The 16,220-nt window shown below is 42.9% G+C and overlaps 1 protein-coding gene across 2 annotated transcripts in view; it reads left to right on the top strand.

Annotated features, from left to right (window-relative positions):
* The window catches only part of LOC103364512 (trinucleotide repeat-containing gene 6C protein-like), a 49,852-nt gene that overhangs the window by 7,730 nt on the left and 25,902 nt on the right, over positions 1-16,220 (top strand). For both annotated transcript variants that reach the window (XM_008291668.1, XM_008291659.1), the window contains exons 2-3: positions 4,923-5,023; positions 5,479-5,500. In XM_008291668.1, coding sequence (XP_008289890.1) covers positions 4,961-5,023; positions 5,479-5,500 — 85 coding nt within the window. In that variant the 5' untranslated portion in view covers positions 4,923-4,960. The remainder of the gene's footprint in view (positions 1-4,922; positions 5,024-5,478; positions 5,501-16,220) is intronic.

The raw sequence follows: 16,220 nt of genomic DNA, 5'->3' as shown, positions 1-16,220 counted from the left end.
CTCCCACCTCCCTCTTCTCTGCATCCCTGGCGGAAGAAGACAGGCATCAGACAGACTGCTTCCCTGTGTGTGTGTGTGTTTATGTGGGGTTTGTGTGAGTTTCTAGCCTCTTCATTCCCGTACAGTGTGTTCTTGTTGTCATGTCCCCATCTCTGTAGCTTAGCCCTATATCCCAGGATATGGGACTGTTTTGTTCGGCATAGGAAGAGAGGATCCTGCCTTGCTATGCAGTTTCTTCGCAATTTTTCCACCGGCCCCAAGTCTGCCGAGACTTGAAATATGTTTCTTATCAATTCGTAAATTGTTAAGGAGGGACGTTAAGTCACTGCAGGATCAATAGTTGGCTAAGATAGGAGAAAGATGGGGAAAAAAAATCAACGACATATGAGAAACAAATGGTATTTTCCTGTTGAGTGGATCCGTAAACGTGAGGGGATGGTTGTAATTGGGCCCGGTTTGTTTCTGTGCCTGTTCCAGCATAAAATCTGCACATGTGTTGTATTACTGACAGTTGGATGGATGATATCATGTCTTTCTTTATAGCTATTTATTTATTAAAACGCTAGCTGGGGTTTAGCTTAGCTGAGCACCAGGACTGGAACTGGGAGAAGCAGCTACACCACGCTGGCTGACGTCAACAACACATGATTTACATTTAACGTCTATGGATTCAATTCATGCAGAAATGAAAGTTGGATTTGAACAGTGCTTAGGCTGCACATGGGTTACATGACTGAAAGCATGTGAAAACAGTCCATTATATATGATACAGTATATAATGGACTGTGGGACATAATGGATGAGCAGCTTGTTATTTAAGAAGATCGAATATGCAAATACAAGTTTCTGCACTTGCGGAGATGTATTGAATTATTTACTTTTAATTGAGGCCAGCAATTGGCCTCTGGTTCTAGTATTTGTCTCAAGTAAGGTTAAAAAGAACATGGAGGTTTCTTTCATTGATATTTATCATCTTGTATATTGCATTTAACAGTTCATTTTCACATGTTATTTTTTCAAAAATGAGGAAATACCTTCTATGTTGGGTACGGTGGTTTAAGGGAAGACTCAAAGACACGGCGGCCTCGTAGTTCACTAACCTCAAAATGGGACATATTTTTGAGTAATTGCAGCGTCATACTGGCAGTGAGAGTAAACCTGATGCTAGGAGGCAGCACAGAGACAACCCACAGCAGAGGAACTAGTGGTGTCAGCAGTGCTGAGGGGGAGGCAGGTAAGGTTATATGTGGTGGGGCAACAGAGGTCAGGAGGGACGCTAACTTTGGCAATGACTACATCAGCTCAAAAGACAACTGTCTGCTCTCTCATTTCATATAGGGGATTTTTTACCAGGATGGACGGTTGGCGGGTTTTAATTGTAAGCCTTTCACAGAGTTTTGACAGAGAGGAAATTAGGATGCTATTGCTGTTTCCTTGTTCAGTTGTGTTGTTGTTGTTGTATTAATACCTTCCTGACCCAATTTCAACCCTCATTGTGACAGCAGCACTAGTAACTAGATACGGTAGCTACGCTGCCGTTTCTTGGGGAAAGGATGACACTACCAGGATGAAATAGTCAGCTGGAGTAGAGAGGATCTGTTACTAGCAACTGATAGGGACAGAAGAATCCAGCACAGATGGAAAAGTCAGTTTCTGCCCCTCTAAATCCCGTGGCCCCCTCTCTGCTCCCGTGCCGTCACTGCGTCCCATCGCCTAGGCTTTTTATACACTGTTTTCTAGCTATTGCTGTCATAGTTTTTTTTTTTTTTTCGGAGGTGTAAATTTGTGGCCATTTGGCGTCGTGTGTTATCATCATGTTAGGTGGTTGGGGAGAGACTTAATGGGCTCAAACATGGACGAGAATGAATGAGAATTAAGCCGCTGCGCATATACTGCCGACGCTACACATACTGCATGCAATTATTTGTATGCACACACACACACACACACACACGCACCCCCGCATCCACACATAATTTGAACTCCTATTTATTACCTGAGGGCAGCCTTCCCTTAGCTGCTGAGATAGCACAATGACACACAGACTCAGTGTGAAAAATAGGACTGTGTGAGTGTATGTGTGAATGCAAGCGAGAAAGAGCGCGATGAAGGAGGAACAGGGAATGAGGATGCGAAAATCCAGATGGAGGAGAAGATAAGTGTAGGGACGTCTCCTTCCATTTTTTTTCTCTGATGCCAGGGCCTCGACTCTGGCAGTGTTTTTTCCGTGGTTTGGCTTCATTGACAACAGTGTTCATTGTCTTCTTTTTCTACCCATCTGTATGTATGTCTGATTTCTCACCCTTCCTGCTATGGAGACGTTACTGCACCATCAGATTGTCTCTTTGAGGGCTCTCCTGTCTTCTTGATTGACAGCTCCCTCCCCCCTGCCAGTGGGCAGCACAGTGGGAGGCAGGCCTTCCATTAATCTTCTGTTATGATCATTATGATTCATTCATATTTTCATATTTTGATTCATATCCAGGCCCTGTGTAGGCACATCTCTTTTTCTTTTTTTTCCCACATTTATTTTGTGTTTAATTTTCTTGTCAGGGACGATGATCAGTTTGATTATATTCATTATCAATCTGTCAGTTGTGTCAATAAATCAAATAAAAGTTTGGTCTTTAAATGATCAAGGCCTTGTCATTCTGAGGTCTTGAAAGGCAAGGCTTTGATTTCACTCAGTTGTATTGTCTGACTCACACTCCAAAATCCTAAAATATTAAATTGGCAGTAATAGAAAATGGGAAAAAAGCAGCATATTCTCACTTTTGATCGGCTCCAACCAGCATAAGTTTGAACATTTTACTTAATATATGACTTTTAATAACATATTGTCAGACTGCATTAGGATAGTGATTACTCTGAACATTAGTTGAGACGATTGAATAACAACTGTTTAAAGGACATTGTCGGGAATATCACATACACATCAGAAGCTAGGATTGCATGTGTAGCTCATAGAAATTGTCAAAAAGTGTTGCAGACTCCGACAAATAAACAGATGCTGTGAGTTCAGTAGAAAAAGCAGATTTGACTGAGTAGTTTTTGCCGTATGATCACAGTGATTATTTCCGTAAAGCTCGAGTTTGCAGAGAATCCAGCATTTAGCAGTGGGCTAGTTTTTGAGAGAACGTCCTTCCAGTTCACGAAGATGAAGCACAATGGCTAACTGTATGCGTGCGTAAATATCCATACTGGCCGGCAAATAGGGATAGCCCATTATTTTAAACCAACGTGGACACGATTGATTTTATTTTTTACATTTTAGAGTGGTATCATTGATTTGATATGACGTAGTGCCGTATTATAGATTAGTGTCCATTGCACTTAGGGAAGACTAAACACGCTCACATTCAGTCCCTATGTCTCAGCTCATACCTCTAATAGTTTCCAGGAGCTGTCACTAAAGCCGAGCCAAAGGAAATAGAGGCTGAAATGAAGTACTTAGTTTCCCCAGGCCCTTGGGCTAGCTATCTAGCTGGTTTGACTCACACCCACTGGAAACAGATCTTTGTAAAAAAAAAAAAAAAAAAGACCTTGTCTCTTATTCTGTCAGCCTGTTGGCCTTTATGTTGTCTTCTATTCAGTTCTTTTAATCCTCGCCTCAGTTTTTTTGGTCCATTTTTAACCAGCCCTTTTATGCTAGCCTTCATACTTACTGTTCACACTCACTCACCTCATCTCTCTCTGTCTTTTTTATTACCCCTTTTCTCCTCTGTTCTTCCCTTTCCATCGTCTCCTCTTCAGTTTCTGATTATGAAAGTGTTCCCCAGAAGTGCCTGCCATGATTTTTTTTTCTATGAAGCGTCGTTGTGGATGGAAATGTTTTTCCAGACACCGAGCGCACTTTGGTTCTGACTTACACAGATCGGAAGGAACACAAGTTTACATGCAGCGTGTTTGTAACTGTGCTTTTTGTTTTTTTGCATGACATTTGAATATCTCTGTGCAGTTGTGTGCGAGCATTTAGCCACCCCTGGACAGATTACTATATGTGCTTTGTTTGTGTCTGAAGTGAGAAAAAAATGTGATTCCAAACTGTCAACAAACAGACTTTAGAAATGACCCTTTCATGAAGTGTTCACATACTATTACTTTTAATTTCGCTTTATGTTTTTCAAAGTTTTTGAAAGTATTTGCTGATATTTATTGGAATCTCTTCTTGCCTCTAAGTGTTTCCTGTGCCGCTGGAAACAACCTCAAAGCATTTTCACCCTCATGTTTAACTGCTGCCAAGGGGTTCCTTTACTCTAAACCCTTCCCCTTTTTTTCTCTAAACATACCTTCTGTGGTTGTGGGCGCTGAGCTCAACTGTGACTTTAAACACACACAAAAAAAAACACTTCCAGACGAACACGTTTTATAATGAGGTTGTAGATAAGCTTTCCCTGTGATAACTCTTCTATACAAACCTATGCCTCAACACTACGCTGTGGAGGAACGCACCACCACTCCTGTGTCAGCTCAGCCTTTCTGTAGAACCTTTGCAATTATGTGGGGGTTTTGCTTTGAATGTCTGTACTGCAGGCATCCAGTTTTATCTGTTGATCTGAAGGTTGTTGGTTTTTTTTCTTCTTCTAGCTCTTGTCTTGACTGACACAGTTCCCCACACTTCTGTTTCTTTAGTCCGCGAAATAAAAAAGTGGGTTAGCATTTGAAGAAAGCCTCGATTGAATGTCTGGTTCCCGTAGATGTTGTGTTTAATTTAATGTAAAAAAAAAAAAATCAGCACAATATGATATTTCACCAGCAGTTTGTATCCAGCCGTCGTTGTGTGCAGCGTGTAATGCACACAGGTCTACATGTTATTAATAATGAAGAACTGAAGGACGCTAAAGGCATCTGAGCTAAAGCCTGCAGCTTTTCTCCTTCATGTCTCGCTCACTGATCTTTTTTTTCCTCTTCTCGTTGGACAGCTGATAGAAGCTAGCAACAGAAGAAAGAGAACCATTTGATGGAAGAAAAGAAAAAGAAAAAACAAGAAGAAAAGACCAAGAAGGACGTCGCGCAGAAAAAGGTGAATATGAAAACGCATATCCTCTCTCTCTCTCTCTGTCTGACGCACACTTTTTATTAACTTCTTTTTATTAAAGAAGTTGTGCACGTCTATTTTGAGTCGACAAGCACTTGCTTAAGTTTGCACTGCATGTGTGTGGGTTATAGAGTTTGTGCTTCGTTCTTTTCTTTTCTTTTTTTTATCCATTTGACTTTTAAAAATACAATAAATAATACAGGTAGTTTTTATATCATTATAGGCAGTATATTTCCAGTATCCAAACAACTGACTTCTTCTGTTCAATGCTGCAAATGACAGCTCAGACTTACTGTCTCCCTTTATTAAATGAGTTTAGTTAGCATGAGTCACTTTTATGGTTGAGTAAAACACAGCATTTCGTTCTAATGCTTTGCTTTAACCGTAAGTTTTGAATTCCTGCTAATTGTCGTCCCTTCTCTATTCTCGTCCCTCTGCAGGCTGCTGATCAGAAACCCAAAGGTGAGCGATCAGAGACTCTACACGTGCTCATCCGCCTCATTTTCTGCACTGCGTTCCAACAGCAGATATACATTAATCAGCTCTGATTAACACACACTAACCCAAAATGGCACATCATTCACGCGTTATACACACACAGTGTTTAGCATTCTTGTATACAGATGGACACACAGATTTTGCACATGCATGCACAGTTCAGCCGTTCGACTCTCTGTTTCTCACACACACACACACACACACACACATCAGAGCAAATACAGTGGAGTGTAATGCAGAGTGACGCTCAGTACACCCGCAGCACCAGGCAGTGAAGCGTGAGGGCACCCAGACAGCTCACTGAGTGTGGTTCTGGGTAAAGAGATGGGGAGGAGGGGGATGGGCTAAAGAAAGAAGGGAGAGGATGAGTGGAATAAAAGGAAGGGAATGGAGTTCAGCTGAAATGCAGAGGCGGAAAGAACAGTGTCCTCACATGCCCTTCGTGCGCTCTTAAGATGCTAAAATAGATTTTCCCAGTATATGGCGACGAAATTAGCTTTTAGTTTTATATTGGAATGAAAACCAAGTGCCCAGTGTTTCCAGTGCTTCTGCTGCATTTAGTGGTTCCAGTGGCAGGCTTGTGGTTCAGACTCATTTCATTTGTGAACTGTTGTAGCGAGAGGTGTATAACCGTTGGTCTGGTCACTGGATTTATATCCTTTTGGTTTCTGAATATGTTCAGAATCAAGAGTTATGTTTAAGATTGGTTGCAGGATCTCAGGGGTTAACATGCATAATATATTCAGCTCTGCTCTAATGTAACATATGCACACTGGTCTGTTTGTATGCATATTTTTTCTGCTTCAAAATAAGGAAAAGGTTGTGTCTCGACTGCGTAAATTACAAAGAATGAATAACGATGTGAGCGAGTGAGCGAGCTGGGTCCTAAGCATAAGCACAGCGCTGCATCTCCTCCATCACTGGCCGTTTCCTGTTCAGTCCGGCTTTTAGACCTGCATTTTTATGCTTCTTGGACGATGTTAATTATCAAGTGGATCCTCCTGCTTGGTTGTCACCTAGCAACAATGCGGTGCGATTCCTCAAGCTACACATGTAGATGCTGCAATTAATGTAAAATGCTTAAATACGTTTTTTTTTTTTCTTAATGCATGGTCAGGTTTGGGGGAAGTCGGCACAGAACTCGAGGGAGGCGTCTGCCTTTAAATCTTCCCAGTGTGTCTGTTAGTGCCTTCCCAGTGTGAGCAGCAGCTCGGCCATCTGGGTGTAACTGTGGGGCTTTAACAAAGGTCACTACAGCTCGCCTTGGACTCTGACCTGCCTATTTAATTACCCTGCCTGTGTTTCTCTGCACTGTCTCTGAGCTTGGCCTATTAACCAAGTTTTCAAAGCTTTTCCGCAAAAAAAAAAAACTGAAGGCTTGTGAATCGAATAAGATGTAATGCCGCTGTTGTTGCGCTTGAGTAATGAGATGGAAATACTTTTTCTGAGAGTGAAAATTTTCAGACTTTGCCAGGCTTAGAATTCAATACAAAAGGCTCTTGTCACAAATAGAAACAATGAACAGTAGGAGAGAACAAGCAGAATTCATAGCGCGCAGCAGCATCTTTTTTTAATACTATTATTTACACAGGGCAGATTTGCTGAGCTCTTTTCCAGTAATGCTAAATTCACACTCGCACAGGGTTTTTTTTGTGCCTTTTACAACCACAGTGTTATCTGTTGGCCACTATAGACCTGTACTTGAGTAGTTGAGGTCGAAATGCCTTGCGCAATAACACCATGATACGATGATGATAATAAGGCAGGCATTAGCGCTGCTCTTTGTCTATCCAAACATAGTTCTGTTATTTATAGAAGATTAGTATCGTGGACTAGGAGCTAGGAAAGATTTGTGGTTGGATGTGAGATGGTTGCAGTCGGCACAGCCACAGGAGTAAGTGGGCATCAGTGTGTGACACACATTCTTTGTATATCTCTTTATCTTTGCCTGAATTTATTTTGTATTTAAACACATATTCTAATTACAGCGCAGCCAAAATGTTAAAGCAGTCATGCATTTATGTCGGTTATGAAATACAGCTGTTGCCATTTTTAAACGTAACTCTCCTATTTTAGTAAACTGAATATAATTAGACAAGTCCTACACATGAGCAGACCCTTGTTATGTTCACATGTTGCAGCCTTTTTCACTGTATTGCTCATTTCGGGGGCTTTTCTGTTTTAAAATTTCGGCATTGTTCACAGTTTTCATATATTCGTTGCTCTATTTAAAGTCCAATGTGCCAAATCGTATAACTTACATCAGAGCTCTGGTACTTTCCTGCTCAACGCTGTATGCTGTGTTTATGTTGGCTGTATGACGCTGGCCTGAGCAGCCATTGAAATGCTGAGTGTCAAGAAGGAAATATTGAGAACTGTGCTCGGGAGGAGAGGCCCACGAACAGGGGCACAGCGAAGAAGGAAAGGGTGTGGAAAAGGAAGAAAGAGGAAGTGTAACAAGCTGTTTTGAGGCCGGATGAAAGTAAAAATGAAGGAAGGAAAGAAAGAAAGAAAGTAATGAAGCAGTGAGCACTTTGTACGAGTGCGAAAAATGACCGTCAAGAGTCAATGACGACACTAATATGGAAGAGGACTAATGGCATGGACATTTATTTTATGGTATGTTTAATGAGAGATGGAGAGGGAAAGGGACACGGAATGAGAAGCTGATTGTGTGTACGTAGAGGGTACTCATGCAGACAGAAAGATAAAGAAAGTAGGGGAGAGAGGGCCTGTTTGAAGACTAATCGTTCAGCGAGCCATCAGGACTTCTGTGAGTTTGCTCACAACCTCCCATCTGCAATATCTTTTAAAAGGAAGGTGGCATCGACTGGAATGAGATGGGTTTTCATGCGTGACACTAAATAATAGAGGTTTGTGTATATGCAGGAAGGGAGAAAATCAGTATGCGGTAGTGATTTGTGTCTTTCCATCCATATCAGTGCGTTCTGCCTTCCTTATACACTTTCAGAAATTCATAGTCACATACACATAGACACCACCTCCCCCCCCCATCCTCAGTCTTTTTCTGCTTTCCTCTCTGCAGGCCTCCTTGGTCCCAGGCATTTCAATTTGTTTGCGGTAATCGATCTCGGGCCGGCGCGTTCATATGTATGAAAATGAGATAAAGCTTCGGCGCGCTGGAATTAACTTCTCTGCCCCCTATTAGGCATGGAGCTTCACCGAACGCAGGGTTCCAGGAGGCAGTGTCCCATTGCCCCAGCCCACCTCCCCCCTACACATACATACGGGCTGGACCTCTAAAGCAGGGTCCCTCCCACTCTCCCCGCTCGTCCCCATTACCTCAGAGGGTTGCTGATTATTCACCTCCAGCACACACGCAGCTCCATCACAATCTCTGCCTCCGCTGCAATCACAATCAGTCAGTTTGACTGCTACGTATACCCACCAACCTTGACAAAAACCACGCACGTGCCAGCATGCACACACGGGAGTGTATAGGGAGTATATGTATCTGTCAAGCTGCAGATGTGTTGCTCCGAGATGCCCACAGTCATTAAAACACTCCTCCCTACAGCGACTTGGAGCTTGTCAGTGTATCCGCAAAGACAGACTAGCAATGCCCGCGTTGTGAAATTGAGAAAACAGCCAAGACAATAACGTTCTAGCCATAGTGGTTCCTACCATGCAGAAATATTTTTGAAGTTATGAGAAAATGTGTCCCAGGCAGGAAGTTAAACAAATGCAAATTAGAATGCACATGGGTACATGCAGACACAGAAACCCACAGCACTACCACAGCGTGTCTGTTGCATTCCCACAGCCCAATAATCACAAAATCTGCAATCTCCGTTTTCGCTGCTCGTGTACTTTTCGCCGCTGAAAGGTTCGAGAAGTAATATAATGTCTGTCACGACCTCGTCCCTCGCTCTCCTCCATACCCACACCGTCACTCTCGACTGTTTCACCCTCTATACGCTCGGCCCCGGCGAACGTATCTGAAGAGAAGCGTATTTACACGGTGTCACCGTGCTTATAAAGGCATTGTATTTTTCAAAGTGGCGAGAGACGCACATAAACACAAGTGTGTCCTATAATTCTGCATTGGATTAATTTGCAATTTCACATGCTATTAATTGCGTCAACACTTTTAAAAATGGAATTTCATGAATTGCAATCTAATTAGAGGCTAATTTACTTTAGCACTCGGGCTCTTTTTTTTTTTTTTTTTCTTCTGTTAACCACATTTCTAAACACTCAATGAATTAATAGTGAATAGCTTGTGAATTACGTCCTGTGGATTTATGACTGCCAAGCATAATTGTTTTTCCTCTACCCCCCGTGCGCTCACCCCACATGCATGTCAAGTGCTGGAGGAGCGTGAGGGATGGAGGGAAAGACCAGGGGCAGAGATAAAGGAAACAAGAGGGGCGCTCAAACTTAAACAATGCTTTCCTCTCTGTGGATTCATGTTGTATGATCACTCACAAGCTGCTGACAAGAGAGCCCATTCGGTGCCTCTCATCCCTCCCCCATCACTCACTCCTCCCCCGTCAGTGAGCTGCTTCATGTCAAATATCAGGCAGATTAATAGGATGTAGTGCAAGTGATATGAATGACAGTTCAGCCGGGGCTTTAAGGGCAAAGCATTTGTATGGATGTATTTCTGTGAGGTTGAGGTCTGTAGAGGGGCTCCTATTGGCCAAATACAGCGTGTACTGTGTTATACTACCGCTTGAATTTAACTAGTTGTTTATGGTGTAAGGCAAAGAAAGGACTTGTGCATGAAAACTTAGGACTTCAAATAAGTGGTCCTCACATTGCCTTTGGGTTCCCTGGTCTCTAATGACCGTAGGGCTCTGACCGTGGAAGACCATGCCCCTCGTTTTTGTGTCCGCTTTGAAAAGTTTAAGATGCCTCGACTCATGCTATGTAGTTATCAAGTTCAGTAGGTTTGTATCCTCAGGCAGTTGTTGCCCTCAGGCGCTGACCTCGGATATAGAGGTGCTGTGTGATCTAGTTAAAGCTCTTTACCCTGGGTGTGTGAGTTAGCTGCTATCAGGGTTAAAAAGGCAAAGAGGGTTGTCTTGGGACACCTCCACCATAATCCTAGGTAGACGCGGCTTCATTCCCTTACATGTTTTGGAGTGACAATAACGCTGAGATGAGCAGCCAAGACTTGAAAGGGAAAAGAAAAGGACAGAGGGCGGGGGCACTAGCTGGAGAGAGAGGATAGAAGAGGCGTGGTATGGGAAGGGGTCACAGGAGGCACAGGGGGGTCACAAGAGGCACATGGAGGTGCATTAGGCAACTGTCTGTCTCTATAGCAACGGCCCATTATGAGATGGGTGAGGGGTGAGAAATTTTGCCTTTATTTTGTGTGCATGTGTGCGAGGGAGTTTCAGTTTTTCTTTACTTACGCTGACAGATGGGACCTTCCATAGACACACCCACTTGACCACTTGAGTGCATAAGCAGACACATGCACATACATCCACCTTCTGTGACTAAAGCCTCCTCTAAGACTCACTTCTGTGCAACTCCATTTGTCACTCTGCTCATTTTTACCACCTAGTTTTTATATAGTGAATAGTATATTTAGACATTTGCTTTAAACGCCCTTTTACTTGTTTATCCGTCATGTCTTTTTAGTGACCAATTACATAAAATTCGATTTCCAGGTAAATGAGAATATAGTTCCAATTGTGGATGTAAAGTATAGAGCAGCGTAATGAGTAACTACTTCATGGGGGGAAACTGTTATATTGATGTTGAAATAAGTAAGAAACCCAGATCTGCTCTGCGAGAAAATTTTTAGGAAGGAAACAAGAGGTGTGTTGCAGAAACCGATAATCATGTGTCTGTGCTGTTTGTCCCTCAGCCTACACAACGTTGTGATCCTACTTCCTGGACAGATTGAATGGACCTTACTTTCACTAGAGCATGGACAGACCTTTTCCTTTAGCTTGTTTTCGTAGGCTTAGTGAACATATCGACGGTTGTACCTCTGTATGAAGCCACTTGAAGCGGCATGTACACAATAGTCGTACACATGTGTAACCCATTTTAAAACTGTGTTATTCTTACCTTCTCCGCTCCTGGCTTTCATTGGATTAAGAAATGCACTATTGTGTGGGGCATATAAGCCTGTGCGTTGTGTCCATCCCTCCCCCCCTCTCTATAAACATGGCTGCATAATAAAATGGTTCTGCAGACAATAGACAGAGAGATGTGGGAACCTGCACCGCCTGGCACTAAGCAGAGAACCAATCGGCCCTTTACAATAGCAGATGCCCTATCTCCTGGCCAGTTGTGCTTTGTTTTTTGTGTATTTGCAATTCTATCTCTGATTCCATAACGCGTTTCTATTTGGTGTTCTTTTTTTTATCAGTCTATATTAATTTCCTTATTCTTTAAGCCATCGCTTTCTGTTCTGTGTAATTAACCATTAAGTGTTAAGAAGAGCTATAATTAAAACTTTGTTCTAAGGTTGCTGAGAGTGCTTCAGCTGGAGGGTTTAATGTAATTTATAGTGCACTTGATACCGATGCTCGCTTAATTTGCTCTCGTTTTCAGGTTCAGTTAGATGTGCTAAGGCCACCGCCATCCCCACATAGAAGGCACAATTTGGTTTTCACAACACAAGTGTAAGCTAGCTCATAAGAATTAGTTAAAGCAGCCAACGAGTGTCGTGGTCAGTCGCCTGGCAGTCTGTCTGGATGGACAAAGAATGATTGCTAAATAATTAAAGTAAATCCCCTGACATCTGTGATCACCGTCAAGGCAAAGTTTGTGCTCGACTGAACAATTCGACCTGAAACACTCCGGTGTCTGTAGATTTCTTCAAAACTTATCTCGGAGTGAATATTTGTAAAATATGTTTTGTATTGTAAATTGTGAGCTTATGGAACGAAACGGCACCTGCAGAGGGGCTTAGTAAGCAAAAAAAAAAACATCCTGCTTCTGCAAATCTGTTAGTCGCTCAGGTGAGTTTGAATGCAAGAGCATGCAACGTTACACATCGACCACAGATTTCATCGCCTTTTTCACTAGTTTTGAGTGTTACGAGCACATTCTTCACTTTCCTCCTTTAATCTTTTATAGACCCACTTTCATCTGAGGGATTTCCCTACTTTTCTCCAGTTTTTTTTTCTTTTCCTTTCCTGGCTGGTCTTTCTCTGTGAACCCCACCCCCCTCCACCTCTTCAAAACCACTTACCCATCCATCATGGATTAAGGATCTCTCCCCTCAAAATGAAAGACGCGTCTCATTAAATGTATTTATGTTTGTGGGGAGCGGCGTCTCTCACACGTACTGTTTTTCTTGCCGCTTACACATTTCAGATTGCCATTTTTGCTGCCTCATTCTTGTGTGAATACGCCAACACACACATTACTTCCCTCTCAAGAGAACATTAATTCTCATTTTCAATTCTGATACTTGTTAAATACAGATTAAGCCAAGGATTGTTACACATTACCCAGCTGGAGAGTGATATAGCAGCACTTTTCCTGATAAATGAAACGTTGTCTCAGCTCTCTTTGTGACGGCGTGGCTTTAAATCTATCGTGATTGTTCTGGAGAAGTTTTTGATGTGATCATCTACGGCTTGAGGAAGCAGCAGCGTGGATGCATCCTTGTTACTACAACAACACAAACAGAAGCTCTATGAAGCAAGCCGGAGCTGAGGGAATTGCGTCGGTATCTGTCTTCATCTGCTTACCTTACCAGACTGGCAGCGGTAATCAGCTGTCAGCAGATTAACACCTATATCGGTCTTATTGATCAAATTGTCACGGCAACAAAGGCTTCCCAGGAGTTTGGGGAGTTCCTTTAATACATTTGCGTGTCTACGAATGGCAAAGATTTAGCAAGTGAGATACGTATCAGATTAAAAAGGAATGGCTTTTGTTGTTTTATTAATATTTAAAAGGCGAAGTGGCCTTATCTTCAGATTAGCCCGCTAATTGTTTTTGGTGGCTACCTTTCTGCTTGTGCATTTAACCGCATTAAAACAAATACTAAATCTAACCATCTTTCTAAACTAGTTGGGACTTATTAATTGTAATTTGATTTTCAAACACATCACCTTCCCCTGGCCTGAATTTGATTCCTTTAATAACCAGTGTAAACTTGTAACCTGACTTAATTCGGAGCACAGGTTTTCCCAGTCCCCTGCCTTCTGTTGGAGCAGTGGTCGCCATCCAGTACAATAAACTGCATCTTGATAGTCACATTGGAATATACTACCTAGAGTCCAAGGCCTTGTGGCGGCAGAAACAGGAGAACTGGAGTCCCAGAACCAAAAACTATAATTATGTCTTTCTTTAAAAGGTTGCTGGATTCTTTAAAAGTCACTGCCACTATAGTCTATGGTAACAGGAAAGAAAACAAGATGGATGGGGAGGACAAACTGTGTACTAGAGAGAAACATTTGGTTTTAGTTGGAAGAGAGAGATGAAAGAAATGGAAAAGAAAGTGTAGAGACAGATTGGATGGAGGGGAGAGATTTGGAGGGGTGAGATAGAGGAGTGGAAACAAGGAAATGGCAAGGAGACAGAAACAAGACTGGGGTGGGTAGGTGGGGGGGTAAAAGAGACAGAAGACAAGAGATGAGGGATCAAGATGGATAAAGGCCCAGAGGGAGAATAAAACAGCGAGCAGAGAAAGACAGGCAGGAAGAAGAAAAAAAAGACAGGGAAATACAGAGAAAGGGAGCTGTGGGGTTATGGAGCAACCTGCTGATGGAAAGACGGGGGGTAAACGGGTGGAAACACAGTGGGTAGGACAGGCAGGAAAGGGGGCAGGGCGGCGTGCATTCACCGTCTTTGCAGCGCGATTGGCCGAGACAGCGTCAGGCGGGCTGAGCTGAATTTAATCAGAGATGTGCGTCACCAGCTGCAGTTCCAAGCCAACAGTCAGGCAGCTACTGCTGGAGGGGGGGCAGGCTCCCTTTTCTCTCCCTGCATTTGACTAAAACCTCATCGGTGGAATGGGCTTGCAAACAACTGTGTCTTTTTGCCTTTATGTGCATAAAACACCCCAATGTTCTCGATAAATGCCCGTCTGTGCCGCCGCGGAGGTATGTGCGTCTGTGAAGGACACCGATAGACGAGAGAATAAAAGAAAGCAGATGATATTTTGGTCTCGAGTGCTTACAGATGGGTAGTTTTTCTCCATTTGAAGTGGTTGCGTTTTGAATCCGTCTTTGTTACCGCAAATGAGAGTTTCCTACCTACCGCTGCTGTTTCAGCAGGTAGGCAGTCTGGGAAGGCCTCTTGTTTTTTAGCTGGGCTTTCAGACGAGCTCTTGGCAGGGACAGTGAATACCTCTGTGGTCTGAATTTATTTTAACCTCCAGTGCGGTGCTGTTGGCCCGTGTGTGCGTGTCACTGTGTGGTTAATTGCGAGCACTCCAGTAAAGCGCTGCTGTAAGAATAGTTCACAGTTTCTCACTGGAGAGATTAAAGCTTTAATTAACAAATTATTTCTATCCCATTTATTTCTCACTTTTAAAAAGTGCCCTCCCCCCCTCCTGCCTTCCTCTGCACGTACGAAAACCGTGTCTTTCTCTGTCCCCGTTCCACTCTTTTGAGTGAAAGCAGTCTCAGCTGTTGTGTAGAAATGCCAGTTATCTATCTGGGGACTATAGAAAACAACATCATCAACTATTTATCATCCGTTTACCCATAGACCAAGAAACTGTAACTCACAGCAGCTCTTGGGTCACTTGCTATTGGCTGTCGGTAGGAAAGCAGCTTTTTTCTGTGCTGTAGGGAGATCTCAGGTGAGCCACAGCTATACCAGAAATACTTTCCTTCTCCACTCAAACTCATCTGTGCATACAGCCACAGACTCACACGAACATCCTCCACAGCTCCCACAAGAAAGATTATTAAGTGTTTAGGCCAGGCAATTTCTTTTTATTTTTTGTATTTTTTTACTTCAGTCTTGCAGCACCCTGGAGAGGAAACTTAAGCAAAGCCAATCTGTTTGGTTGCTAGCTATCCAGGTCCCGCTAATAATAACACCTTTCAGGCTAACACTCAATTAGATGGCTGGCTGGTCACTGTAACCACAGGGAAAGGGTCAGACTGAGGCCAGACCAGCAGGGAAAGGTGTGTGTTTTTGTGTGTGTGTGTGTGTGTGGGAAGAAAGAGCAAGAGAAGAGAGCGTAATGAGGAGGAAAGAAAGTGTCTCCGTGTGTTTGTGTGTTAGTATTCAGTCAGCAGAAAAAATATGACCTTTTCGTCGAGTGCGTCTGGGCCAGTAACATATGTTCAAGAACAGACTGCATGAGGCTGTTCACTTAAAGCGGTAGCACACACACAAAAAAAACAAAGAGCGCAGAGAGGAATACACGCAGCTAAATCTCCCTAACACCTGCAGAACGCCGTACATAAAATCCAACACACAAAATTTAATTTACAGAGACTGCATGAACATGTGTTGCAAGTGAAACGTGTCTGCTGCTCGTTCACCGAGGATCTTCCTCTGCAAGACCGAGTGTCATTAATTGTGCTTGTGTTGTATCACAAACTGCTAGAATGTAACCTGATAAGCTCGCAATTCTGTTGTCACATGTGCTGTACATATGGTAACACTGGAAAGCACAACTTGAGTAAGAAAGGGGGTACTGTTTACAGAAACCTTGCTATTTTTAAAGGAGACAGACGTTTCAACATCAGGACTTCCTTAAAAAAAAAACACACGTAGCTAATAT

This window comes from Stegastes partitus, unplaced genomic scaffold, assembly GCF_000690725.1.
Source record: "Stegastes partitus isolate 25-593 unplaced genomic scaffold, Stegastes_partitus-1.0.2 Scaffold17, whole genome shotgun sequence".
Classification (NCBI taxonomy): Eukaryota; Metazoa; Chordata; class Actinopteri; family Pomacentridae; genus Stegastes; species Stegastes partitus.
The sequence above is the reverse complement of the archived record's forward strand: the minus strand, read 5'-3'. Positions and strand labels throughout refer to the sequence as shown.